We start from the raw sequence: 25,741 nt of genomic DNA on the forward strand, positions 1-25,741 counted from the left end.
TCGAGCTTCGGTAAGGAAGCAGAGACAGTGAAGCCAGAGGAATATTTCTAGATCCAGCGAGTGCATTGCAGAGAGAGGGCGAAATTTCTCTAGGTTGCTGTGCCAAGGCTTTAGAGGTCAGTTCGATTTGCTGAGGAAAGAAGACGTTTTCAGTTCCAGAGGCCAGGCAGAGGTTCCAGAGGGTCGGAGAAGCGTTTCCTCAGTCAGTAGCGCACATGCCAGCTAGATTGACAGTCAATTCAAGCGGCACGTGTGACGGGCAGCATCAGGTTGATGCAAAGCCTGCGCAGGCCAAGTTGGAGAGCTAGCCTTTCAGAGCTCAAACAGTGCCAAGATTGCTTGGAGTGAGGGTAATTTCCCTCAGAGTATTTTTTCCAGTATTTTCTCTGCAGGATAGCCAACATTCGACATCTAGATTGTACTCACATTATTTCACTGCTACATAATACTAAAAGCCCTAAGTTGTTGCACCGATTTTCCCAAGTTAGGTTTTTTTGAGGACATTTGTCCAAAAATAATTGTGTCAATTTTTGTGTGTGTGTTAGAATATTTCTGAGTTTACAATGCTATTATTTTTCTGCAGTTTTATTGTGAAGGTTGTAGTGTGATTTATTTGGTATTTGTTGTAGCAAATAAATTGTTAAATTAATTAACAATTAGAAGAATAATTTCCAGTTGCTGCAATAGGATTTCAGTGGTGAAATTTTCACACAAAACATGTTTATTCATTCATATAACACTGGGCATCCATCTATGTGATGCACAAATATAAATATCCTCAACAGTAATATAATTCTCCAACCAACCGTCAATAAGCTAGGGCACCCAGTGAACAATAGATTCAACCAATGATGCACAATATAGTTCTGACAACACTTCAACTACTACTGTTCTATATTGTTGATAATGATATGTTTCTACAACAAAATCATAAAAGTTAGGGCTGATTACCCATAAAACAATAGAATGATTCCCCTCACAAAAGCACTAGTATACTTTGAGTGCAATGTCAAAATTTAGTAATCCAATCTTCTAACTGTAACTAGTTTAGTACTGTGGCTACTTGACCAATGTCTAACTATTTTCTATCTGTTCTGTTACCCTCACTTCAAATTTCTGCCTGTGATGGAGAAGACCCTTGAGGCTTGTACTGATCCGATTAGCCGTTGTTAATACTTGTGGAATGATGGACGTTTACCTTTATTGCTGTAATAACTCTTCTAATCTATCGCAGAGAACCTTGAGCACGAAGAATGTTACCTTAATTTTGCTACAACAGATGCCTCTGTCTAGACTAACCTTCACTGCCAAACTCAACCTAGTTTTGTCGAGAAACAAATATGAATAAATGGGTATTGCTGCCCGAGTTAGATGCTTCTGTCCATGCTCTGACCAAACAAACGCTAAAGGATCTATGCTGAGACAATTACTATCTCATTGCCCTAAAGTCACAGTGATGCCTCAGGAGATTCCTCCACAGATCCTTGCCTCTTCAGTCGAATCTTTAGGGCTGACGAACCTCATAAGTGACCTTTGTCGTGCTTAGACAAACCTTGTCTTGACCAAACAAATTACCATGCAGAGAACCACGTCCTTATGTGCCAGATCAAACTAGAGTTGTCCAACAATATCTAGCTGTAGAAGACAGAGAAAATGTGTCTAGCTAGGGTGGGATCACCTCCACCGAAACTAATTAAGAGTAAGGGTTCTTAAAACCCTTAGAGATTTAGCTAAAAAAAACAGAGATATTTAATCCAAATTGATGATGATAAAGTGATTCCAACTCTCCTTTATTTAATGATTTTCTCATGGGATTTTCTCCTTCTTAATGAAATTTGAGGGGTTCCTCGGCTACCCCAAACTTTACCCAATGTTGCCCCAAAACATTGGATACTGGGTTTCCCCCTTTATTAGAGACTATAGTCTACGGGGCTGATAGGCTATTCCATCCTCACTTGGGCAATTAATCCATAGGGGACATTACACTTCTATTGAAACCATAAAAAAAAGCTGTAATCAATGACATAGGTTGGGTCTGGGTTGGGGTGGGTGAGCAAACAAGATCTAAGTCCAAAAGCCTCCCTCATGTAAATTTCCAAGAATCTTTGGTTAGGGAAATGAAGGAAAGTGGATAGAAAGTTCTAAGACTTTTTGAAAAGGTAGAAACACCATCCTCTGATCTCAAAATAGATGGGGCAATTGAAGGTGAAGTTATCCTCTATTTCAGTCTTGTGAAGATGATAGAGTTGGTACATCCTATCTCCCCAGTGATATGGTGATCAGTTTCAAAGTTGAAGATGATGACAACCAACTTGAAATTTCCTAACGGGGATCCAAAGAGCATGCATCTAATGTTGAAGTGTGTAGGGGTGGTTGAACTATAAGGCTCTCTCTCCAAAAAGGGCTTTGTATAGAAAGACACCTTGGGGCTTACTCTGTTTGGTGGGTTGGCCCAAGTAATTTGAATACATTGTCTGATGATGTCCTCTTGATGATCCTATTCAAATCCTACATATTCTATAGGAGTCAATTGGAGGCTTGAAGAGTATTCGAACAGGGAGAGATGGTCTATTGAGATACCAATCAATTGAAGTAAAAGGGTAGCCTTCACAAACCAACAATGAGCTCAATTAGAGGTATTGGTAGTGGATACGACCTTTGATGAACAATAGTCAAGATAAGGATAACGATCCTTGCTAGATGGGGAGTTGGAAATTTGCCAAATTTAGTGCAAAAAAGAAACTATTTTGAAGATGGTTTCAATCTTGAGGCGAGATGCTGCAAACATAGCTTGCATAATGGCCTGGGGTAATGTCCTCTTGCTATTTTGTTATTGATGCTATGGTCTAAAAATTTAATTTTATCATTAATTAAATTCAACAATCGACTTGTTTGATTGAGATCATAAAGACATTAGTCACCTAGGGCATGAAATTTTCACGTGCTATCAAAGGTAACTTCTTTGATTTAGATTCTCAAGGATTTGTAGTGGTAAATCAACTGCTGGAAAGAAGCACAACAGTTAGAGGATTTCAAACTAATTTTCAGATTTGGGAGTATGTGCAATAGATCTTAAAGATGGCATCAACTAGCCTCAGGTTTGAAGGTGGATTGGATGGTGTCTCATATCTCTTAGCATAGAAGGTGAGGGTTACCCTCTTACTAAAAGAGAATGATCTCTGGGATGTTGTCAAGGATGCTGTGACTATGCCTACAGGTCCGCGATAGTTGGTAGCTCTCAACAAGAAGGAAATGAAGGCCAAACAAATGATCTTGGATGCCATAAAGGATCATTTGATCGCTCATGTATCTGAGAAGAAGATGGCGAAGGAGCTGTTTGATGCCCTACATAGTCTTTACCAGTGCAGAACATAAAGAGGAAGATGATATCGTGGAACAAACTAAGATTCACTGGTTACCTTATGAAGATCACATACATTATGATTAACTTGCAGCAGTTAGAGAGACGGTTGAAGATGCAGAGCTAGTGAACATGGCACTAAATGGTTTGCCAGTTCCATGGGAACCATTTGTCAAAGGTATTTGTGCTCGGGAAAATCTTCTTGACTTTGAAAGAATTTGGGATGACTGTATCTAGGAGGAGATTAGGATGGAATCAAAGGCCGACAAGAAGGTTGGTGATGAGAACCTAGCTCTATTTGGTCAGTGAAATAAGGGCAGAGGTAAAAGGCTGAACAAGGGTATGAAAAAGAGTGAGGAGTCAACCACACTGCCAGGAAAGAAGGAATTTAGTAAAATCAAGTGCTTCATTTATCATAAGCATGATCATTATGCATCACAGTGGCCAAAGAAGAAGACAGGTAAAGGAAAGCAACAATAGGAACAGTTAGCAATCTTTGCAGAAACTTAGATAAATGAGTTTGCTGCCAAGTTTGAGAAGGATTCCTTGATGATATCATGCCTTTCTACTAGTGCGATTCTGAGAAATGTGTGGTATGTAGACAGTGGGGCATCTTGACATATCACATCAGCCTGATAGTTGTTTTCTATTCTGAAGAAGTTTGAATTAGGAATACGGGTTGAGCTTGGTGATGATGCCGAGTACTTAGTAGCAGGGTTGGTACTATTCTCTTCCGTCTCAAGTCACTGAGTCAGGTAATTCTTTAGATTTTGATGATTTCTTGTTGTTCTAAGGCCCAGGAAGAATTTGCTTTTAGTTTCAGTCATGGAGGATAAGGGCTTTGCAATTGAGTCCAATAACCAACAAGTCCTCATCAGGCTGAAATATTTTAGCCCAGATGCAACTCAAGTAGTAGGGGTTATAGAAGGTAATTTGTACAGGTTTCAAGGTGAACCTGTTCTAGTTTTGGTGGATAACAATGACAACTTGTGTGAATTGTGGCACAAGAGGATGGGGTGCCTGCATCACAGGGAATTTCTTATTCTGGGGGATATAGTCACAGGTATTCCAGAGTTTAGTATTGAGTAGCATGGTGTATGCAGAGGGTGCATGCTTCACAAGAATGCCAAGGATGCTTTCCTAAGCAATGAGTGTATGTCTAAGGGGATTCTAGACATTGTATATTCAGATGTTTGTGGGCTGATGTCAGTAGCATCAATAACAGGAAACATGTGTATTCTTGGATAATGAAGCTCTCTTTGTCATGAAATTTTCTCTTGAAAGCATGCATAGGAGGCACTGCTGTTATGGAAGGTTTATGCTATGAATTTCAGTCAAATAGCAGTATTCTTATGGTATAATTTGTTTGCCACCTTAAGAAAAAAATAAGATATTTTTAGAAAAAATTGGTGCTATTTCTAGAAAATCAGGGTTGACATTTCTAGAGAAAGTTGTTGCTCTTGAGGAAGAAACACTATTGTTATTTTTAGGGAAAGGGTCTGGCTGTTGCTGCAATCTTTAGAGATGATGGGGAATGCTTTGTTCTAGAGAACGTACTGCTGTACCTAGGAAAGGGCACTGTCTCTTAGGGACTTAGAAAGGTTGTTATCTCAGGGAGTTGAGGGTGTTGCATTTGGAGTTTGGTTGGTTCTATTTTAGGAAACATAAGATGCTATTTTTTGAAGAGGTGCTTTTGCTATTTTGGCAGAAGGCGCGTTGATGTTTTTAGAGGGCATACCGAATTTGTAACTTTGAGGCAGCAAAGACAAATATAAGAAGAGAAACAGTAATTCAATCCAAGGCATTGGTGTATCTTCAAACTTCTACTCTTCAACCATTCACTTCTCTTCTTTTATCGCTTAGTCTCTAGGCTACATTCAAGTGTTTTCAGTGGTTAAATTATGAAAATTCCTCAACAGGAACCCCTACTGCAACAACTGATGATATTACTCCTATTTGTTAAATTCCTTTAACCAAATTACTTGCAGTTTCCTACGGCAAATATCGTCATACATACACTGAAACCTTCACTTAATTAAATTATAAGTGGAAACAAGATACTGAGCAAGAAAGAAAATACAACACAATAGACACCGTTATTTTTGGACAAATGTCCCTGGAAAAACCCAATGCGGGAAAACCGGTGCAACAGTTCTGAGGGTTTATTATTATTAAGCAGTAGCAAATTCTGAATACATCTCTGAATACCTCTCAGGTTATTCAGTTACAAAGAGAGAAATACTGGCAGAAAGAATTGTGAGATTACCTCACACTATCACTGGAAATCCTGGTTGATCTAGCCCTAGAATGATTGCCCTTAGATTTTCTCGCTGCTTCTGCGCTGTATCTGCGTCAGCCTAGCGTCAAGCTCTCTGGGGACAACGTCAATCCTCTGGTTGGTCGATTTGTTGCCCAGGAGATTCGATTTCTGCCTCCCGGTCTCACACCCCGGCTCCCGGCTTCTGAAACTCGAATTCCCTTTGCAAATTTCAGACTCCCTCTTGGCTTCTGTGCTGCCTCTGCATCAGCCCCTCTGGCTTAGCGTTGCCACTGCTGGATTATTCTCTGACTCTCTCTGCTGATGATTCTCCGGCTGAGAAAATCTCTCTCTCCGGATGCTATCCCTGCCCCTCAACTGTAAGAAATCTCCTCAATTGAATTTCCTCCTGAGAACTTCTCACTCCAGAAAATCGATTTCTTGATCTCTCGGTGTGTTTTCCAGATGACCCTCAAGCCCCTTCTTATATCTTTCTGTTGGACAACCAACGGCCTATATTAACTTCTAATCAAACGCTGAGATTGTTTTGGCTTGATCTCCATCTTCTTCTAGAAGTTACACCCACAATTAGATTAATAACCATTAATATTTTAATTTTCCTAAGTTTAGATTTAGAAACTCCATTAAAAATATTAATTATTTTAATAAAATCGTTTTTGGGTGGAATTTCCCAAAACACTTTCTGGGTTCTTTAGAATACATGTGCCCAAGCCTCCCTGCAAAATTTGAGGCCTAGAGCACATCCGATGCTACCCAAAATCAACATAAATGTCCTGCATATTTCTATTGCAGATTTCATATTCTAGAGTTATGCAGGGATAATGATTTTCAGTTTTTATTCTCTTGTGTACTTAGGTCCTTTGATTTAGGCATGATCATGACCTGAAATTATTCATACCTTGTTTTCATTAGCTTCGAGTAATGAAGAAAAGAAGCCATCCTTTCTTTTTGGCCACTGAAGAATTCTTGATTGCCTGGAAATTCTTTGTCCTGATTTCTTTCACTGTTTTAAAGATTCGTATTTTATAGTCTTTTACCCTTAAAGACTCGTTGTTGCAATTGTCTTGCTGATATTCTGCCTAGTTTAATCTATTTCTTTCTTCTTCTTCTAAATTGCACAATACTGTAAGGCACTGGTCAAATAAAAATTTGGATTTAAATCAGGCTGCTAGATTGCTGGGGAAAATAAACCAAATAAATGCTGCTGCTGATTAAAATATCAATTCTACCATTATCAAATAATGTGTGCGCAATCAGTGTATAAGGCTGAAGATAGGCCCAATTCAGAAGGGAGTGGCCCAGATGAATTGGTCAAAGAGTCTACTAAGCCAAATATGTGACCAGAGGGAAAGGTCAAAGTCTAGGCTAAGGGACCCCACCATGGTACTAAACATTAAATGGGAGAATGCAATTACATGTTTAGACTGTAGTCAGGGGACTCACGAGGAACTCCAGCAGATGTGAGGCATCACTAGCATGAATTGAGGACCTTGGTGTTATCACAAGGCAGGTCAGGTATGGTTAATACATGATGAAAACCCCACAGAATGATATCCTAGGGAATGTGTATGGTCAATGCAAAATGCAAAAACCATACAGTAAAACCCTTTATATCAAACCATTGAAAAATTATACTTCAATATTGACGACATATTATGGCTTTGAATTTTTTATGAAGGGTATTCTCATTCACTTTTTTATGATATTCAAAATGGCCTTTAAAGAGGTGTCATGTCTACAAGTTTTGATCACTACTTTCCTGCCTAACAACATATGCAGTGATTATGCTATTATAGGAAGTGGTGCGGAAAAAATTATGGTTTCTTTTGTTGGTCACTGTTCACAAATCCAAATTTTGTTGCTAGGCTGTAAATTGTGTTTTGAAAGTTATGTGGGAAGCAAACCAGCTTGTTTGTTACAGGATGATTTCTTGCTTTTTATATGTTTTAAGCTTTGACTCGAATCTTTCCTATATGATAAGCAGTGCTTAAGAAGCTTTATGAGACAGTCTCTAGGCAGCTGATCTTTCGTCTCAAAAGTGAATATTTAATCAGCCTTTTCAATTTTAACACCTGACAAAGATTAAATTTTCCTTATGCCTTGTTTGCATGGTCTGGATTCTAGTTATGGTATACACTATATGCATTTCTGGCAGGAAAGAAACAAGGTAACTAATAAACTGGTGTGTGTATTTTTCATTGTACTCTTGAATTTTCAGGTATACATTTTTGAACAGCTGGAGTGCGTGTTTTTAGCTTGATCGTATTGTCCTGATGCCAATGCCAATATTAATTACATGCAAGCCTTCGTCATTTTTCTTGATCGTTAATAACTTCGGACCTTCTAGTCATGTAAGGCACACTCTCGTATTTCTCTGATAATCCATTGACATGCTGTTCAATGATAAAGGTCATTGGGTTCACTAATAAATGAGTATTTGTTTTAGTCTATTTTGTGTTTGGAAAAGAGAGAACTTTCAGAATTTGAACTTTATTAACGTCTATTAAAACAAACAGCCTATAAGATCCACAGGAAATTTTACAAATAAATGTGATTTTATTCTTGAAGTCCCTATCTAGATTCTATATAATAAGAAAAATAAAATTACAACTCAATATTTGGAATACTCATTCCAACATTTGAATATTGAATTTTTCTTTCAAGGGCATGCATCCTCACCAAGAATTTTCTTGTCATTTCCACATCTAATTTTCAAAATGATGACCAATGTTACAAGCACTCTTTTTTCCCCAAAGTTGTTGAGAAAAGAACATCCCAAGAGAAAAAAACCTTTACACAAACCAAAGAAACCTTCTACAGGAGAGGGAAAGCTGCATTTGTAAGATCTGCTGTACTGAAATAGAACAGGAAATGCTTTATTTATAACAAATCTGGAGAAGCCTAGCATTTAAGAAGGATAGTTGGCTTTTATGCTAACTGTATGCCATCTGAGCAAATAATTACTTCCATACGTAATCTTACAACTGTGGATAGTTGGCTTACAACTGTCTACTAACACCACCCCTAAGTGAAATGTAGAAGAAACAAAAATGACTCAAAAATGGGTCATGGAAATGAGGCAAGTTAAGGTACTCAAATACAAATTCTCATAAGCAAAGAAAACAAGAAAAACTTGTCAGAAAATAACTCTTCTCCATAAGAGAGTAAACAACATTAAAAACATCTGAAGCAGGGAGGACTCAAGCTGACCCCCCAGGAATAATTGTCACTACCCCAAGCATTGATTGCAAATGAAGAAATTGAGGTGATGCCAAAGGTTTACTGAAGGTGTTGGCAATGTGCTTCAATAGGCAAATACTCCAAGCTGATAATACCATCCTAGATGAGCTGTTGAATGAAGTGCATGTGGGTCTCAATGTGTTGTGAGAAATGTGTATGGCACTCTGATGATCACACCAAAGAGTAGTGGAATGATCCAGATGAAGGCCAAATTCATCATCAGCCAATGAAGCCAAAGAACCTCTTTGACTAGCAAGAATTATGGCATTATATTCAACTTTCATAGAAGATAATGCAATCTCTAATTGCTTCTTGCAGGAACAGGCAGTAGGAGTAGAGCCAAAGTGATAAACAAAACCAAATGACCTCTGATCATCAACTGAAACAGCCCAATCTGCGTCAGTGAAACCCACAAAGCTGAGAAGTACCGGAGGTTTATTGAATATGAAAATTGGTAGTACCCTAAATGTACCTCTGAATATGCTCGACTGCATTCCAGTGACTCTCATGTGGATCTTGAGAGAAGCAAAAAACAAGTGCAACTGCAAAGGAAATGTCAGGGGTGTGTATGAGTGAAATACCGGAGATTCCCAGCTAGTTGCTTGTATAATGGACTAATGCATGGTGATAAGCAACTAGCGGAAAATGTAACGCCTAATTGACATGGAGTTCGTGCACGCTTGCAATCAACCATGCCAATACATTGAAGTAAATCAAGTGCACAAAGCTGCAGAAAAATAGAGATCCCTTCTATAGGTTGAAGGACTTGCAGACCAAGAAAATAATACAGAGGACCGAGGTCTATCATATCAAATTGCTCCATCAATGCCTGTTGAACACTTTGAATTATGGATGAAGAATTGCTTGTGAGAAGCAAGTTATCCACATACAGAACCCAAATCAAGAGATCAGTGCTTTGCTTCTTAGTGTATATTGTAGGGTTAGAATGACAATGATGAAAACCTGAAGCAATTAGAAGATTTCCGTCTTTTCTCACCAATCTCGTGGGGCTTGTTTGAGACCATACAGTGAATGTTGGAGCCTAAAACAATTGAAGGATCCTACACAAAACCAAGACACTGCTCCATCTAGTTTTCCTCCTGTAAATCATCATGCAAACAAGCACTCTTGACATCCATCGAATAGTCTAACCAACCTTTGGAGGCAGCAAAGAGAAATGGAAATAGGAGCAAAGTTCTTGGAATAATCAATACCTTCAATCTGTGAAAATCCCTTGGCCAAAGGATGTGCCTTGTGCTTGTCAATAGAGCCATTCACTGCATATTTGGTTGTGTGGACCTATTTACAAAGAACCAGTTTTTGTTTCTTGGGAAGAGGAATGAGATTCTATGTGTGATTCTGTAGCAAGGAAGAATACTCCTCTGTCATGACAGCATCTCATTTTGGTATAACAACAGCATCAGAAAATTGTCCCAGATTATTGAAATGATGACTCAAAAGTGAGACTCCAACTGTTTTTTAGCATGTATGGTGAGGTTCAGTTGAAAAAAAGCTGGAAACAGTTGGTTCATAGCCATATTTGTTAGGCCTCTTTCACTTATGAAGGTTCCTTTTCAAATTCTGTCCCTGATCAAGTTGTTCCAGTTCAAGCTGCACATTTTTATTAAGTGCTGAGTCCTGATAACATATTTTCTTCTGGATTATTTTAAGCTCTGAGTGTGACTAAAAGCCTTGTCAGACAAGGTTTGAAAAGAAGTATGGCCAATGGCCCGGATCAGAAAATGTGATAACCAAACCTGGCTCATGAGTTAAATATCCAAAATATTTGGAATACAATAAAGAAATCCATTTAGGAATAATAGTATATTGAATAATGTATGAAAACTTGATATGATATGATATGATATGATTACAAACAGTGTTACTTGGGAGTGGGAGCGAAATCGGGAGCGGGAGTGACATTTTCAAAAGCTCCCGGTTTGGGAGCAAATCCCGGAGCGATTTTTATATAATATATATATATATTTTTTATATTTTAATACATATATGTCAACAAAAACATGTAGAATGATGAATTAGATATAAAAAACATTAAAAAACATAGATTGATCATTGAACCATCAACCATATAACATCAATCATCTAGAAGTTATAATCTTGATTCTTCATCAACCACATCCACAAGTTAGTAACATACAACATATTGAGTCAATCATGATTCATCAATCTTAAAGTTTCAACTTCAAGCTTTCAAAATTGAAAATTCAATATATAACATTTATCGTCATTGATCACCAAAGTTGTACTTGTAATCTAAGTTTAACCATCACAAGAAATAATATCTAACATGAAATGAAATGTTATAAAATGAATTATGAAATGAAATGAAACAACTTTCACGAAGCATCATATTCATAATTCAGAATTATTACCAATGAGTTATAATTGCCAACTTCAAACTTCAAACTTAAATTGTCACAGTCATATACTGTTAACAAAAAATATCATTATGATATGAAAGAGTCAAGACTCAACAGTTATGAAAACTAATAGAAACTAGAAAAGACAAGTAAACTGTAAATCTATTATCTACTACTACATGTGGCCCTTGCCACGAGAAGTGTCTAATGTATGAGCAGGTTATGGTGGTCTTCTAGGAGTCTCCCACACAGACCGACGACCAAAGCAGAAGGCACATGCCCTCCATGTGAGGGTGTAGATGGAGGCAGCGACAGCAAAGGAACAAGACTCGGAACTCGAGCACTGCTACTGGATGGTGGAGGTGGCATGGTTGTTGCTTCATCTTCCTCTCTTATAAGTTCCGCTTCCAGTTCTTCAAGATGTATAGTGCCATCCTCCAAATTATCATCCTCTGGGTGGTTGTCCCAAATTTTATATGTTGGATCCTCATAAGCCCGATCACAGTAATGACTCAACAACCTCAAGTTGTAGTGCACATAAACCAAGCTTTCTGCCCGGTTTTCATTGAGTCTGTTTCTTTTCACATTATGTATGAAGCTATAGGTGCTCCAACACCTCTTTGCAGAAGAAGTATTTACAACCTGTGAGAGAACTTTTTTTGCCAATTTTGGCAAAAGTCCATGGCCACCATATGATTCCCACCATGTGAGAGCATCAAATCTATCTCTATCTTCCATTGCATGAAAGGTACCAAACAAACGAGTGCAACTGAAGTATCTGCCTATTTCAAGACGCACACTAGCACATTCCTCTCTGTCAGGTATCAACTTTTCTAATGCTTCCAAATATCCTGTAGATACCTCTTCATCTATATGGGGTTTGGCCCTAACCCCACCCCCTAGTGCAGGTTGGCCCAACCAAGATGTAGAGTAGTATTTTGGCGTAAGGATATACGCCAAGCCATGTAGTGGAACATTAATTTTATCCCATCGTATACACACACAATTGTGAATCAGTGTGTACAAGTTGGGATCATTTTTATGAACAATATCTTTTATGTGCCCCAACATGGTATCCATCTGCTCATACACCTCGCCAATCACTGGTTTATCTGTATCTGCACATCGAATCATGTGATAAATGGGCTTGGTGAAATCCAATACTTGCCTCACACCTGCCCAAAACATACCATCAAGAGCGACCTCCTCCACCTATTCAAAACCTTGCCTGTCCGCTGCATTTGTAGCCCTTTCCTTTAATACCTGCCATTGTGGACTGATACCATGCTAGCCAATGACTCTCTTACCTTCAAAAGGCGCTTGAAGGTGAGGTAATAGCTACCAAATCTAGTCCTCGCAATCTTCAACAACTCCAATCTTGAGTGACTACGGAAAAGGCCATGGGTATTGCTATGATTTGTAATAAATTTTATCATTTGTTTTCCTTTCTTGTACAAATCACCAATCCATTTGTATTGTTCGTTTTTGTTCTTAACAATATCATGCATCAAAAGGTTCATTGTGTGAACCAAACACCCAGACCAAAATATGTTGGGGTATTTATCCTCAATAATTGCTCCCGCTGCCTTACAATTAGGAGCATTATCAGTGATGACTTGGATGACATTGTATGGCCCAATACAGTCAATTGTTTCAAGTAATGGTTCTGCAATGTTGATGGCGGTCTTGAACTTGTCTGAGTAATCATATGCTGAAAGAAAGATGGCACCACTAACAGACACAGCAAGAACATTTATCAATGGCTTGCCTTTTACATTTGTCCATCCATCAGATACAATGGACACCCCATGGTCAGTCCAAGAACTTGTCATTCTATTCAAAGAATGTGATATTTTTGCTTTTTCATGATCAAGTCCAACGGTTCTTGCCTTGTCATACCTAGGGCTCTTGTATCCTTTAGGGGCATCATTTATGGCAGAAACCATTTCGTGCCAATAAGGTGAGCGAAGAACATTGAATGGTATCCCACATGCATAGAGAAACCTGTAAACTTTTGAATCCACATCATTCCTACACCCTTCATCAAGGAAATCTGATATGGTTCTACGCCTTAAACCTGGTGACCCTGTGCCTCCATATCCACTGCCTTGGGAGGATCTTGAAGGAGTTCTTTGTTCATGTGATTGTGAGCTTGGTTCAAAGAAATCCTTTGATTTTTTAGATTTATATTGGGCTTCCTCCTCTTCCCTTATGTATTTGGCTCTATTTGCTGCTGACACTCCTGTACAAGTTTTGATTCCTATTTGTTTATCTCCATCCCATGGCATTTTCCCGCAGAGGTGTTTTCTGGCATGGGTGTATGAACCTGTGTAATTATTGTTGCAATGGGGGCAATGAAATTTAGTGGTTCCACCCCCTTTCCCTGCTTCAGGCCTGTTAACATATTTCCACAATGGGGTTTGGTCTTGTTTAGTTTTTTGAGCCGACTCATGTTCACTCTCCTCCAGCTCCTCCTCACTAGGGTTTTCATCAAATCCACTATGACCCCCTTCTTCATCCCCTTCTTCATTTTCAATTTCAACCCTCCTTTTTCTACTCTCCAGCAACATAATAACCAAAAAAGGAACCAAGAAGAAGAAAATGCCAAGAAATATAACTATGCTGTTTGAAATTTTAAGTTTTGAATATGCAAAATTTTAAAAAATGGAATGGGAATGGGAATGGGAAATAGAGAAAAATTTATTTATTTATCTAGGAATAATTTAATAAACATTAAAAAAAAATTGCTAGACACTTTATTCAATATTGTAGAGCCCACTTCTTTGGCGTCCAATCTCCCCTTGCAAGCTCTTCAATCTCCCCTTGCTCCTTGCTTTCTCTTGTTCTCTCACTCTCTTGCTCTCTCGTTGCTCCTCACTCTCTCTTGCTCTCTTCTTGCTCTTTCTCACTCGCTCCTTGCTCCTCACTCTCACCCTCTCTCAATCTCCCTCTCTCAATCTCAATCTTACTCTCACTCTCACAATGATGAAATGAAACCCTCCCTCCCTCCCTCCCTCCCTCCCTCCCTTTTTTTTTTAATTTATTTATTTATTTTTTTTTTCCGCCCAAATTTATTTATTTATTTTTTTTTGTTTTTTCCGTGCGGTCTGCTCCCGATGGTCTCTCTCGTTGCTCTGGGAGCGATTTTTATAACCCAGGAGCGGTCAGGATCGATCGCTCCTTGACCGCTCCTAGGTTATAAAAATCGCTCCCAGAGCGACGGGAGCGACGCTCCCTGCTTCTCTTCGGAAATACGCAGGGAGTGCAATTTTTTTATGGGAGCGCGCTCCCGACCCACTCCCGAGTTGCTCCCGCTTGGAGCGCGGATTTCGGGAGCGTTTTCAAGAGCGCGCTCCCGACCCTCTCTCGAGTCGCTCCCGCTTGGAGCGTGGATTGGGAGCGGGATCGAGGGGGGAGGGGCGCTCCCCCACAACACTGATTACAAATGAGGGCCACATATATATATATATTAGGCAGAAGTGCCTTTTCATAAGAAGTCATATCTTTTCATTGAGATGTGCCCTTTCACACTTTTTTATTATTAATTATGAATTATTATATGTGTGTGTGCTATTTTTGTTTATAACACATTGGCATATTAGAGACCTTATTGCCAACCATCATATGTCTATATGAGTTGGTCCTTGGTTGCTTGTGTTGTAATTCCCCCAATCACTTGATCTTGTAGTTGTCTTCCTTCTAGCCTAACTCGTCTCCTTTAAGCTAGAAAAAGGGGAAATTACTAATGGGACAAAATTTTTTCCTAACTCTATAATATAAATAAATAAAAGGGGCAAAAGTCCCTTGGAGAAAATAAGAAAAAACCCACTAAGTGACTTTATCAAATAAAATAATAATAAAGATGCTTTTAGAAGAGGGGAGAAGGTCCAAACGAATCTTTAAAAAGGGAAGAGGACACCACTTTACAACCATCCTATTCTATTGATCATTTTTTGAAAATCGACTTGGCTCAAAGGAGTCTAGTGCAAGGGCTTCAAGCGAAACTTACAACTGATTTTGGTGGACTTCGAGTGCCGCCCTGGTTGGCTCTTGAGGGAGATCACTTCAAGTCTTCCATTTGTGACTATTGCAGGTGTTGGAGCGAATTTTTTGAAGGAGAAACCCTGGATTTGGAGGTTGAATTTCTGAGTAGGGTTATTGTTTGCAGGAGGCCGAATTCTCTATAGCAAGGGGCTGAAATTGCTAGTTCAGAAGGAGGCCGATATCATTATTTCCAGGAGGGCTGAATTAGTATTTCTAAGGAGGTCGAAATTATCATCTTCAAGGGGCCGGATTGATAATTCTAGTTGGAGGTCGAGTTGTATTTCCAGATCTTCTTTCCTTGGAGGCTGTGTTGATCTTTGGAGGGCAAGTTTGTCCTTCGTGGAGGTCACACTATTTTGGAGGGTCGAATCTTTCTTGTGGCCAGATTTATTATTCTTCATGGAGGCCGAATATTTTTGAAGTTGAGTTTCACCATTGGAGGCTGAGTTCTTCTATGAAGGAGGCCAAACTTCTTGGCAAGGAAATGATTATTTGTTGGAGCTGAGTTCCTTTGTTGGAGGCTGGACTCATTGTTGAAGATCATTTTATGAATGGGCCAAATTTATACCACTAGAAGGGCTAAATTCAAGAGGCCGAAATTGCACTTTCAATAGGGCAGAATTTCTATTATAGAGGCCGTGCTTGTTGAATTTTGTAGCTATGGCTGGTCTCGGTAATTAATGTTTTTGGCCTTGATGTATTTATAATGACAAATGTAAAACCTGTTCTTCATGCAGCGTCAAAAGAAAAATATTAAGGCATGTTCTTCATGTCCTTATTAAAAGAGACCATTTAAATTTTGAAAAATAAATTATTTGTCTCCAAAATAGCCAAGTCGGCCATTCACCTAGTCAAGTCAGCCCAAACCTAAGAGGCACCCATTTGGCCCGACAAAAGACTATATATATGAGGCATTCAACCTCCTTTCCAAGCAAGCGATTTGGCTGGTCTAAGGCAAGTTATTTGGCCTATATGAGGCAGTGAAGAAGTGAATTTGAGGCCATCGAAGAGGTCTATCGGAGACAATGAAGTGAATCTGAGGCTAGCGAAGAGGTCTGTTTGAGGCAGTGAATAAGTAAATCTAAGTTCAATAAAGAGGACGCATTTGAAGTGCAGGATCTCTGTGTTGAAGGACCAAATATCCCTATGATAGCATATTGTGGAGGGACCGAATCTTTGAGGTCAAAAGCTCTATGAAAGGCAATAGGACCAAGGCATAGTATGAGGACGAAATTCTTCCCTAGTAGATTAGATCGAGCAAAGGTTGTGGGGTAGACTTATCGCTTGACTAGGAGGTTGTGGACTAGGTTTGACCAAGTATTCTTGATGACTAGATGATCTAGGTGTGTCTCTTATTGAAAATGTAGTGAGCAAGGTCTTCTGGCTTGTGCCTTAGCCAATGAAGACCTCGAGTTGTCCTCATGAGTTAGACTTAAGTTAGGATGAGTTACTTCCAGTTTACTCGAATAATCAAGTTAGCATGCGCGGAGTTGGAGCTTTAGTTAAGTGGAGTCTTCATCAGTTTGACTATAGAACGAGATGAAGTTAGCAGTTCAGTTAGAGCGAGATAGTCTTCAGTCTTGATTGAAGGAAGAGCGAGTTAGATCTCTAATGTTGATTGGAGAGAGCACGAGTTAACAATTCCAGTGATAATTGGAAGGAGAGCAAGTAACACTCTTAGTTAACTCGCTATTAGAGCTCAAGTTCTAAATTAAGCTATAACATCCCCAATTTCTTAAGTGACAAAAGGGGCATCATAATTTTGGCACAATTTTTGCTTAGGCATTGAATTTTGGTGACTAACTTAGGAGGAGGGGAAAAATCAAAATTTTGGTGGGTTGTGGGACCACCCACATTGGCCTTACGCACCCCTTGGAGGCAACACGAATTTGTGTAGAGAGAAAAGAGAGGGAAAATCGAACTAAGTGGAGGAAGGGGCCCATAAGGAGGAAAAAGGGAGGCAACAAGCTTAAATGGAAGGTGAAGGCCATTGCTTAGGGATTTTTGTCAATTTTACATATGAACCTAATTGTTTGGTTGAGATGCTCAGCCAAGCCAACACAGTGTTGCCTAGCATAAGGAGATTTCCGAGCAAAGATCTCAACGCTTGCTTCGGTGGACCTTGATTGCCACCCTAGGGGAGATTTCATGCATTTTGTAGCCCTTTCCAGAGCAGGGACAAGGGGACTATGTCCACTTTTGCGTTTTACCAGGACGCTGGGGATAATTCGCACCAATTGTGGGAGGCAGTCATGGAGTGATATAAATTCCAGGAATTTTGGGGCTGATTTGGAGTGTGATTTGCTGGATATTTTGGGTGGTTTGCAGCCTAGGAAGTGAGGGAGCATCTCAAGCCAAGTATTTGTCCTACTGGGTCTGCAAAGGCATTTTTTGGCTATTGATACGCAGGGCTAAGGTACAAAGGTAATTAGGGGTGTAAGGCGTAGAGCTTCAAGGAGAAATTGGAGGAGAATTTTGGCAGTAACTTTAGTGGAGTTTTCAGGATGTTGGTGGAGTACCCAACAATGTGTTTTAGCAGTGCGTGTGGCTAGGGAGACTAGGTAACTCACGCTTTTTGTGGGTTTCCCGGTGGTGCACTTGGGAGCCAATTCCTTTCCGGGTTTGGTGACGCTGAATGAGAAAGAGCACTAGTAGTCATTTCATCCTTTTCTGAGCACTTTTGAGACCGATACAACTATTTTCCTTTTGCAGCACTGTCCATAATTCCAAATGTAGCGTAGGGATTTTCTGGGTCGAGACATTTAAGCTTGTGGGCAACTCATTGCTACTTGGGTTTGTCATGCCTTTGTTCCACTCATATTGTACTCAATTTCTCTTAGATTAATAAAATGACTCAGTTGCCAACGTATTTTACTTGTGTAGAATTATAATTTGTGGGTGTATGAAAATTCAATTTGCTGTTCATAGGTCATGCCAATGTTTACACTTAATATTTCCATTTAGGAATATTACAGTGGTATCAGAGCATGTTCTTGGCTAGTGTGGGGAGATAAAAGCAAGTAAGGCCACCCAGATACTAAGGAGTCATTTTTCAAAAGGGTCGAGGCAAGGGAAGAGGTAGAGGCCGTGGCAGAGGAGGAGGGCAAGACCCATTTTTAGATACCGAGTTAGAAAATTTCAGAGAGCGCATGTAGAACCAAGAGGGTCCCGATCAACATAGACAAGGGGGCCAAAATCAGGTTTTGGAGGAACTATCGAGGACAAACCAACAAATGTTGAGGTAGGGCCAACTCATGATGGATATGATGCAGTAGGTGATGGGCTTGCATGTGAACAACAGACAAGAGTCAGAACCTCAAGGTGATGGGGGTTTCAGAGCAGGGGGAGGAAGCCACATGCATGAGTGTACATTCTAGTAGCCTCACACCCCTTTGCATGGCCAAGCTGGCCATCCCACGATGCCCCATTTGGTGAATGAGCTAGCGTGTGAGAGAGAGCCAAACTTGGTTGCATATTTGGTGAACTCAGATGCATCAGGTATTGATGAGTATGAGGGGCTAGACCTAAGGATTTCAAGGGTAATGTCAGTTGGGGAGTGTTACTACTCAATTTAGCAAGGGTCCTAGGAGGGGTTCCTAAGGGATAGCTACTAGATCAAGTGTTAAGAATGGGACAAGGAACCAATGTCACCTCAGTTGATGTCCCCTGCTCTTTACGGACTTTCAACAATAGGAGGAGTCTCGGTATGAGGGAAATCACTAATGAATGATAAGTCAATGATTAAATAGGTAGTGATTTCTAAAGCCCATTCACAGGAGAGACTCATTGATAGAGTTTGCTTGCCTTAGAAGCAAGGTGTGGGGCTTTCCAAGAAAGGGTCAAAGGAGGCCTAGACCTAGGATTAGTGATATTTATTGACAAGAGATGCCATAGACCTAAGATTCCTAAGGGAAAAAGGTTTCTAGGTGGCCTTGTGAGATAATGAATAATGAAGTAATAGGACCACAAAGAACCCCGAGAAGACCTTAAGCAAAGCTTAGGGTTTCAGGTGAAACTTCAAACAAAAGGTCTAGATTAAGCAAGGGAGAAGAATGGATCAAAATAAGTGAACTTCCTTTGAGTTTTCAAGTTGAATAGATCCCTTTGAAGGCTGCTAACCTAGAAGGACCAAGGGCAAAACGACTTGGGAGCTAGGGCTTCATGTATTTCACAAAGCGACCGTGGGATTGACTTCAAATTTGGAGGGCATGTAGAGGATATCCCAATGCAGCTCCTCACCAACTCGCTAAGCAAACTAGTGGCTAGAATTGAAATTGTTGGATTCCCTAGAAAGGTTGTCTAGGGTTAGGGCATGAAAATTTAAGAAAGGAGAAGAATTTATGGTGATCACCGAGGACTTGTAGACCAGCGCCTTGCCTATTGAGGAGAATGGAGTCAAATTGATTTTGATTTAGGATTCTTTATCTTTCAAGGAGGCTTATTGCATCTTCACATGCCCTAGAGAAGCAACTACAAGGCAACAACAAGGATTTATACTTCATGGTGTAAGATAATGGAGTTTCAAGGTGTAAAGAATTAACCCACCCCTAGGAATAGGATTTATACTTTGTGGTGCAAGATAATGGAGTTTCAAGGTGTAAAGAATTAACCCACCCGTAGGAATAGTTTGCTTTCCTTGCCAAAGTAAATAATGTATACAACGAGCCAAGATTACAATGTGTTTATGAATTTCACATCATCAATTAGGGCACAAAATTAATCAAGCAAGAAGCACTTACATGACAAGAAGACTATATCCATCAATTAGACTTGAAAAAATGTAGCTCCAAGACAAGTAGAAAATATCCAAACATCAAAATGCATAAATTAAAATCCAATTCGTCCATCAAATAGCAAGTCCGAGTTCTTTTTCCAAAGAGATGCAAATTCCAGAGATGACGAGGAATGAAAAGAACCTCTCATCCATATATGTGATCCCCTAAGGGATTCGACTTACCTAATTAGGCCTAATGACGCCCCTAATAATAAAATAATGTACAAATAACAACCTTTTGTTGACAAGCCCACCAAATAACTCCATGATATGAAAAATAAGCCTCTCAAGTGGGCTGAAATGATACACAAGTAGCTAGGAGGGCCGTTGGGAGGCCAAATGGAGTACATCATGTGCCAAAGTGAATGAAAAGGCTCCAAGAATAGTGATGAAGGGGATGGCCCCTTGATCTCCAAGCAAATGACCTGTGGTGGCCCTGAGTGGCTGTGGGGGCACAAAATCATCCTCATGGGTCTCCAATTGAATCGAACAAGCATGTATCCCATCTGCAAGGGCTGGAACAATGATGCAAGCCCTCCCTTTGTCTCCCATGGTGAGACACAACCCCATATGGGCCTTGGATAACTTGCCAAGTGTGTGGTGCAAATGTGTAGCCGACTGGGCAAGGTGGTCTAGGTGCATCATCATCATCAAATAAGTGGAACACGAGCAGGCAATGAGTGGTGCTGAAGGATTCCATGGCATGGCCATCTGCTCTTTGCTATAGTGGAGGCCCATGGCTCTCAACGAACACTCTACAAATGCCGATATGACCCCCTAGAGGGCTTGGACCCCGTATAGGGAGATCAAACCCCAAGATGAAGACCTGCCTGCAATCCTACATAAGATCGAATGCGTCTCCTCACCTTCCAGTACAACAAATCATTAGTGTAATTGAGCAAATGAGCTTACAAATAATGGAACCAAGTGGCCACTTCATAGTGACATGCCCTTCCATAATGGGCTTTTGAGTGCACAGGTGTCTCCAAGTTTAAGAAGGAAGTTACTCAAGGATCCTATTAGGTGGTTTCAACCTCTAAGGGAGTGACGGGTCCATGGTACATTCGTCATATGGTAGGTGTCATGTGATATAAGGATGGAACAGAGTGGGGTATCGGGGAAGTCTCCAAGCCACATGCCATGGTACAAGGGTAGCTATGATGAGGGAAGCGCACACTTGGGTGTATAGATGTAGGAGGGAGCAATCATGGTACATGCGTTACCTCGGTCTTTGTTTTTCCACCCTTCTTCATATGCCTTTTGCCTTTTATTGATTTTTCTTTTGTATCCGCTCAGGGCTCTAGGGAATGAGAACATGATGCGTAAGATACAACAGTGAAGGTTGGGTAGCTTATCGCCCACCAGGGGTTGGGACAATCATGGGTTCCTTATTGATGTAGGGGACCAATATAGGGACCCTAGGAACCATGGTGATGGCCATGATGTGTAATATTCCTAATGGAAATATGCAATGATAAACAAAGCAAACATAGCCAAAAACACATAGAAAATACTCAAGCATCAGAACACCATTTTACAGCCAAAAACTGCATTGCTGACCCATTTTATTATAGTATGAAGAGGGTACAATGAGGTGCTGGAAAGAGTGCACCCAGGCTTTCTCAAGGCAAGCTAGCTGAGCCCCAATGAATAATAAGAAGTCCCCCTCAAATATGTTATTGCTCTATCTCCTGGCTCTGTGTTGAACTACCCAGAAATACGTTGCTGGGTGTGAAGATCTGTTGCTTGGGCCTCCTTCGATGCTCAAAAATTATGGGAAATTAACCCTGGCCTTTCCACCAATAACCCACAAAAACCCACAAAGGAATTGGCCAAATGTTGACCTCGGAATTTCGACCCAAATTTTCCCTAGCTCCTCTAGCAGCTGCTTGGATTGGGACCCCTGTTTGACCCCTCAAATCTGCCCAGAAATTTTTGCCAAATTATTTCCGAGGTCCTTGTCAAAAACCCAGAAAAACCTATAAAGGGTTTGTCCTAGTTTTGACGCTCCAAAATTGACCCTGAATGCTTGGCCCTCCACAAGCAAAAGATGTAACTTGTAGCAAATGCTGCGTTTGCTGCCTTGCCAAAAAGCTGGAAAATCTCCCACAACACTTCCCCGGACTCCACCTCGAGTTTTAGGCCCAAAATCTCTTCACTCAAGTCCCAAGTATGTCTCCTCCAAGCACTACGTAGTCCTTGCGCTGCTGCTAGTGTCTCCTCCACACAAACTCGCAGTCCCACTACTGGAGCAATCGGGAAAGGATGGAACTCCCTCCTTGGGCTGGCACTCGAAGTCCACCGAAGCAAAGGTTGAGATCTTTGCTCGGAGACACTCGTGTGCTAAACAACACTTGTAGACTTGGTTTCCGCTCAAGCGTGTTATGTCAAAGACAAGTTTTCGAATAGATGAATGAATGCCCAAAATGAGTGCCTCTTGCTCTATTTATCAAAGAGCCTCCAAATGCCCATGTGGGCTCAGCTGGACTTTCCCCACCAACTTCTCTCCAATGAGAGCGTCTTCCACATGTGGGCCGTAATTCTTCATGGGTTGGCCCCCACGCTCCACTAGAGTCGCAATATTTTCCTTCCTTCCTAATGTTTGGGCTCCCACTTAATCCCAAAATTCATGTGGGACCTCTGAACCCACATCTCCTAAGTGCAAACATGAAATAAGACAAAATTGGGCAAGATTGATATTTCCCTCAGCAATATTGCTAAGTGGGAATATCACAATCCTCCCTGCCAAAACGTTGCTTGTCCTCAAGCAACTGTCGAACAATGCTCTCTCTAGTTGTTGCTCCCCATTGTCACTACAAAAATGTGCCAGGGTCCCAAATGCGCCATTGATTCGTCCCTGACCTCTGCACCGTCCTGACATGAAAGAATCACTCAATACCAAGATCCCAAGGCATCCTGTCCCACCTGAAGCTCCCCTCGCTCCACTCACTATCTTGCCCGGTTAAGTGTTGAAGTTTCTAAGCCTACCAGTTAGAAACCCTCCATGCACATTACTGATTTATTCCTACCTACTTGTTCCATTACTTACAAGTTATTTACAATGTAAATACTGAAAATAAACACTAGTGCATGCTCAGCATATTACAGATCAACAATTGAAGGAAACATAAACAATCACACCAAATGACATCGTTATTTTTGGACCAATGTCCCCAGAAAAACGCAATGTGGGAAAATCGGTGCAACTATTTGAGGGTTTTCTTATTAAGCAATTTCAGAGTACAATCTGGGTGCCAAATCCGGCTTATCCAACAGAGAATTTCCTTGGCAATAGTACCTCTCAGTCTGAGACAAATGTCCCTGCTGAAACCCCGAATAAACCTTCTGGCAGCTCAGCTCCAATCTGCCCCAGAAACCCCAGTGTCTGCCTTTCTAGACTGCGTCAGCCCCTCTCTGCCAACGCTGGCCCTGCATCACCTTGAATGGGTTTGTGTCAACCTCAGGAGGCCTTGCGTCAGCCTTCTGACCCTCTGCATCAGCAACATTGGCCTCTCTGAAGCACTGCGCAGCTCCTGGTTGCCTCTGCGTGGCCTTGCGTGAGCCCTGGCTGCTACTGCGTCACTCTCTCTGGCTCATGCGTTGCTCTCCCAGCACTATCTCTGTCTCTCTGTACTCAATGCCCCTCAGCTGCAACACGGATCACCGATTCTATCTCTCTTAGCAAGCCTCGCTTTAGAGAATAGAATGACTAATCATCTGGTGTACTCTCCAAGTGACCCTCAAGCCTCCTCTTATACTTTTCTCGTTGACATATCAATGGCCGAGATTAAGTCCCTAATCAACGACTAAGATTAGATCTGGCTTGATCCATGTCTTTTGGACCATTCTAACACAATTTTATATTAATCCACATTAATATTTTAATTTCCCTAAGTTTAGACTTAGGGACTCCATTAAAAATATTAATTATTTTAATATATCCCTAACTGTTTAGAATCTGCCCAAACCCTTTCTGGGTATTGGAGATCTCATGTGCCTCAACCTCTCCACCAAATTTCGTGGCTAGAGCACATCCGATGCTACCCCAAATCAACATTAAGTACCAGAAGTCCCCTGTATACATCGATGAGTAGGGGATCATGATAATGTGGCATTATGCCCAACTCCTCATGAAGCTCTCCTACCACGTAGGCCATTTGCCAACTCCTCATGAAGCTCTCCTACCACGTAGGCCATTTCATGAACTCCGGGAGTATACTCTCGAAGATGCCACCCAATCCCTACAGAGATAGCGTCTCGCTCACGTGAGCTTCTCCTGATATCATCCTGCTGGCCCACTTGCCATGCTAATGAAGTCCCCCATGCCATTAGCGAGTCACCAAAGCCCATTGGAAGATCTGAATGGTCTTCCCTTGTAGAAATCATCTCATCCCCAAGGGTAGTTGTACTACCAAGTCCTATGATGCCCAGACCCCATGCTAGTCTAAGAAGGGTGCCACTATGCTGTCGCTACACAACTCTGATCATGACAATCTGCCCCTCATGCTCGAGTTATATCCACTTCTCCTGGGACCTGATGGAAAAACATCTATAGAGTCCCAACGCATCTGGACCAAGCACCTCCATGATGTCACCTCCTACCCATTCAACACTCACCCTGATCCGTAGTGATAACAAGGAATACCAACCTTGCCATGCAATCAAGGCCTCAACGCTCGCCCACATGTCAAACCAAGGGTGAGCGGGATCATCCACTGTCCTGATCCCACTCACCATGAAGCAGAGTGTCCAATTGACCACCTAGATCTCTGAATTCCACAGCCAGAATGATTGTGGCATAGTCCTGACAGCTGAAGGAACCAACTTGTACCACGTCTCAGGTCCGTGCGTGCAATCAATATATGAACTCCATACATCACAAACCAATCTGGTGCGTGCGACATAGCCCTGCATCGACCATACCACACAGTAGGATATGTCGTCCTACCTCCTAAAATTGCTCCCCAATGCTTCCCGGAGTCTAAACATCCCCCTGTAAGCAAGGTCCACCAACCGCTGTAGATGCTCCAGAGACACCTTGGAATTTCTCACCAAAAGGGGATCATGTATCACCCCAAGTGTGGGCTCAAGGGTGGTGCAAGTGCTACCTCTGGAGGAGATCGGAGTACCCCCAGGCCTGCATCCACCAACTTGCGTCCAGACCATATGCCACAACTGGAAGGCCTCTCTCCCAATATGCTGTGTCTCGTCCAACTATCTCTGATGAACCTCATGGGTCCTGTTGCTTGTGATGAGAGCAACAAAAGATGATATCCAAGTCCTCTGTGTCAGTGTGCAATGCTGGAGAGTGATAAATGGAATCTCACGGTCAGCCCTGTGATCAACTCACTCTCCAAATTTGAGTGTGCTAAACCCAATGGTGTGCCTGATGCCCTCGTCAAGATATCTCTCTGGCGGCAACACTCTGACAACCTGTTATGCATCATCTTGCTCGACTGCACACAAGTAAGTACCCCTACGCTTCTCTGCATAACACTTAACTCCGTGGCACAACTCCATGCATCCCTGGATATCAACGCTCAATGCCATGCCCCCATGTACCATAGGGAATCCCATATGTGCCCATGTAACCACCACACTACTAGTACACCTGCCACGAAGTGATCTACATCTCCTCATCTGCCCTGGTAGACCTGAGCGGC

General features: G+C 41.2%; 1 protein-coding gene across 3 annotated transcripts in view; it reads left to right on the top strand.

Moving 5' to 3' along the window:
• The window catches only part of LOC149158066 (pyruvate kinase family protein), a 148,883-nt gene that overhangs the window by 51,854 nt on the left and 71,288 nt on the right, over nt 1–25,741 (top strand). For all 3 annotated transcript variants that reach the window (XM_089436100.1, XM_089436099.1, XM_089436101.1), the window contains one exon: nt 7,858–7,990. In XM_089436100.1, coding sequence (XP_089292226.1) covers nt 7,913–7,990 — 78 coding nt within the window. In that variant the 5' untranslated portion in view covers nt 7,858–7,912. The remainder of the gene's footprint in view (nt 1–7,857; nt 7,991–25,741) is intronic.

Source organism: Pinus tabuliformis, chromosome 5_2 (assembly GCF_031772625.1).
Source record: "Pinus tabuliformis cultivar Carrire ecotype Pingquan chromosome 5_2, CPIR1, whole genome shotgun sequence".
Taxonomy (NCBI): Eukaryota; Viridiplantae; Streptophyta; class Pinopsida; order Pinales; family Pinaceae; genus Pinus; species Pinus tabuliformis.